The sequence below is a fragment of the Setaria italica genome, chromosome III (genome assembly GCF_000263155.2).
Source record: "Setaria italica strain Yugu1 chromosome III, Setaria_italica_v2.0, whole genome shotgun sequence".
Lineage (NCBI taxonomy): Eukaryota > Viridiplantae > Streptophyta > Magnoliopsida > Poales > Poaceae > Setaria > Setaria italica.
In genome coordinates this window covers 48,153,633-48,157,004 of record NC_028452.1, presented here as the reverse complement: position 1 = coordinate 48,157,004, position 3,372 = coordinate 48,153,633, and the positions used below count along the sequence as shown (strand labels likewise).

Below are 3,372 nucleotides of genomic sequence, written 5' to 3'. Positions count from 1 at the left end.
GTTGCCAAGACATAATTGGTAGGTTCCAATATTTTTTATTGAAAATACCACTAGTAATCAACGCTATTTTAAAAGAGAAAACAAATAATTATAATCTAAATAGAAAAATACAGTACGCGGCAACTGTGCAAGAGGACTGTATGCACATGCAGCACAAATAATTTCGAAATCATTGGCTCCAGTCTGAATTCTAGAACACTGCACAATGCAAGAAACAGAGAGTGGGTGGAGTGGAGTACAAATTCTCCAAAATTTAAATACCAGCACTGTATCTCATGACCAGATCCTCTAAGAAAAACAATTTGGAAAATAAAAAGGGTACTACTACGAGTCTATGACCAAGCACAGAAGATGAAAAGGACCCCATTGTTAAACTCCTTAATCAAGCCACAAGTTTTGCCGTGCAGGCCGAAAATAAAATCAATAATTTCCTCCTGTCCTGTCCCCCACCGGCTTCTGCTCAATCTGTTCCCCATATGCATCACTGATTAAATATACGTACACACTAAAAAGAATATCTTTACCTTTTAGCTTTGAAAAATAAACGAATAAAATAATGTCCCATGCCTCTTCCCTGCGGGTAAGCTGTCTCTCCTGTGTGGTTTGTGGCGCCCCATCATTTTCGGCCTATTTAAGGCACCCATTCCCCTCCATTCCTCTCCTTCCTCCTCATCCCGCAGCTCCACTCAAAGCTTGAGCTTTCTTTTTTCTTGTTTTGTTTTATTTTCTTGGTAGGAGTAACAATAGTTCCTGGCCTTCCTCATCCTCTCTCTATATCCTAGGAGAGAGAAATCCAGAGGCAAAAGCTTCAGGTAAGCATCTGTCTCGCTTTCCCTTCTGTTCTTGTTCCTGTTCCTGCACCCAGTTCATCTTTGCTAGTAACCTACCTTGCAACTCTCTGGAAAGATGTGTTTTTGTGAGGCTAGTGGCCACGAATCTGTACACGCACTCGTTTCATCTGCAAAGAACACACTTCCCTGCACAAATCTGTTTGAAGATTTGAATTTTATGAGCAAAACTCTCACAAATCCTTCTCAAAGCTTCACCCCACCCTATAGTCCCCCCTCGAAACTCAGATCTGTCGAAATATTTCGACTTTTTGTTAGCTAACGATTACTTGTCATGTTCTTGTTCTTGCAGGATTTGTGTAAATTCTAGATCCACTAACCAGAAAACCAAAAGAAAAAAAAAGGAAGAGAAGATGAGTCACTTCGCCGCCATGAAGAGCCCCCTTCCCGTCGCCGCGTCCGCCGCCGCCGGCGACGCCAAGAGCCCGCTCTTCTGCCCCAAGCCGCGGCGCCCCGTGGCGCCCCTGCGGTGCCACCAGAGCGGCGGCTACTCGGACGCCGGCGTGGATCTGCTCGACCTCCTCCTCTCAAAGGTGGGATCTTTTTGCCTCCTCACCTTCAGATCCGCGAGTTCTTGCGTGATTTTTGTCACCTACAAGGCGCTGACGGGTTCGTGTCCGGTTCTTGGCAGGGCGAGGAGAGCGGCCTCATGGCGGCGTCCCCGCAGCCGCCGCTGTTCTGCGGCTCGCCGCCGCGGCGAGCTTCGAACCCGGTGGTCCACGACAGCCGGTTCGGCATGGACTACCCGCCCATGCCGGTGCCCCTGCCGGGGCTGCCGGCGGTGGTGGCCGCCCCGGTGGCGGTGGCCCGGCCCAACCCGCGCCCGTCGGTGGCGCCTTCCATGTCGCCGCGCGGCGCGTCGTGCGCCCGCGCCCGGTTCGCGTTCCAGCCAGCCGCGGTCCGCGTCGAGGGTTTTGACTGCCTCGACCGCAGCCGCGGCGGCCGTGGCCATGGCATCACCGCCATGGCCTAGATGTGCATACAACACCAAGTAACCCTGAGAACCCCCCCTCCTCTTCCTCCATGGTGCAAGAAGCTTTCTTTTGCTACCACAAGCTCCTGGAGAGAAAGGGAGAGAGAGGAGGGGAGAAAATCGAGAGGATCAATTTGTCCTAAATTTAACCCCTAAAAATTATATAATCCATCCAATCCACCCCACAATTATAATGAGTTTAGGTAATTTTACCACAGATCTTTTTGTATGTAAATAAAGTTCAGGTTCAGGTTCCTCATGTAAATTTGGGAGCAACTAGAAATCCGGAGAGAGGAGCAGGGACAAGGGCAAATCAAAAAAAGAAGAGGGCCCTCTTGGATTAATCAAGATTTCCTGATCTGTCCCTGCCATCTCTCTGGGGAGGAGAGGATTTATTAGTCATTGGATTAGGTGGGAGGGAGGTTGGGATTAGTTAGGTAATCTGTCCTAGTTCATCAATGATGCCCTTCTTTTTTATTTTTGGTTTTTGATGGAATTGTTTTTGTCCGTCCGTCCGTCCATGCAACCAAGAAATTCCAAGGCCATGGAGAATCTGTACAAAAGAGTGAGTGGCTACAGTCAGAGAGCAGCAGCAGCAGCAGCAGCAGCTAGGTTAAGTCCCCAGTCAGTCGATGAGCTGAGTGAGAGAGAGGAGAGACAGGCCATGATGAGTATGATGAGTATTGTTTGTGATCTTTTTTCTTTTGGATTTTTGTATATTGTAATATCCTGCTGGATTTATTTCCAACGAAGCAATCTGTATAATATAATATTATTATGATTATCATCACCATCAGCACCACCCTGGATTTCAGAATTTCTGCTGTTTGATTATGGTGGTTGAATGGTCCAATGTCAGTGCCATGACCCATGCGATGAGAGCAACACATGGTTTCCATGTGCTGAAGCCAAACGCGCAAGTGATAACGACGGTGACGTGTCAATGCCTCTTCTTCTCTTAACAATAAACCAGCTGCAGCTGCCCGCTCGCTTTCATGTGTAGCTGCCTCATCTGCAGCTGGGCTGACTCATGGAGATTAGTGGGTGATGGCCACGTTAAGCAGGCGAGATTACCATTCTGACCTCTTTCCCGGCGTCGTTTTCCTCTGAATTTTCTTTCCTTGTCTGTCTATGTCGTTTTCTCTTAAGATCTCGAGGCCTCACTGATTTGTTTCCGAGCTGAAAATTTTCTCCTTCTAGGGTTAGTCAATCGGGCAATCAGTGTGCTGTGGTCTGTGGAGAATGGAGATGAGGTCGATGGCTGGTTTGAAAAGAAAGTTGAGAGCTGGGAAATTGCGAGGACAAAAGGACATGGTGTGTGGCTGTCTGCCAGAACGTGTGATCTTTCTTTCTATCTCTTTGGGCGGCCCATGCCTGGAAAGAAAGAGGTTAAAACCTGGAAAAAGGAAGCGGGCATGGAAAGGTGCAAACCGCAGAGGAATACTGCAACGGCTTGCCCATGTACCTTTCGTGCTCGAACGCTAGCGTCACTGAGGGGGCGTTTGGATGTCAGGGGCTAAACTTTAGCCCTGTCACATCACACGTTCAGAT

General features: G+C 48.5%; 1 protein-coding gene across 1 annotated transcript; it reads left to right on the top strand.

The window, feature by feature from the left end:
• The first annotated feature begins 639 nt into the window (after positions 1 to 639).
• On the top strand, positions 640 to 2,623 carry LOC101764987. Its single transcript, XM_004963040.4, has 3 exons — positions 640 to 812; positions 1,141 to 1,381; positions 1,480 to 2,623. The coding sequence occupies exons 2-3, from the start codon at positions 1,202 to 1,204 to the stop codon at positions 1,819 to 1,821; spliced, it is 522 nt and encodes a 173-aa protein (XP_004963097.1). The 5' UTR covers positions 640 to 812; positions 1,141 to 1,201; the 3' UTR covers positions 1,822 to 2,623.
• Positions 2,624 to 3,372: the final 749 nt, after the last annotated feature.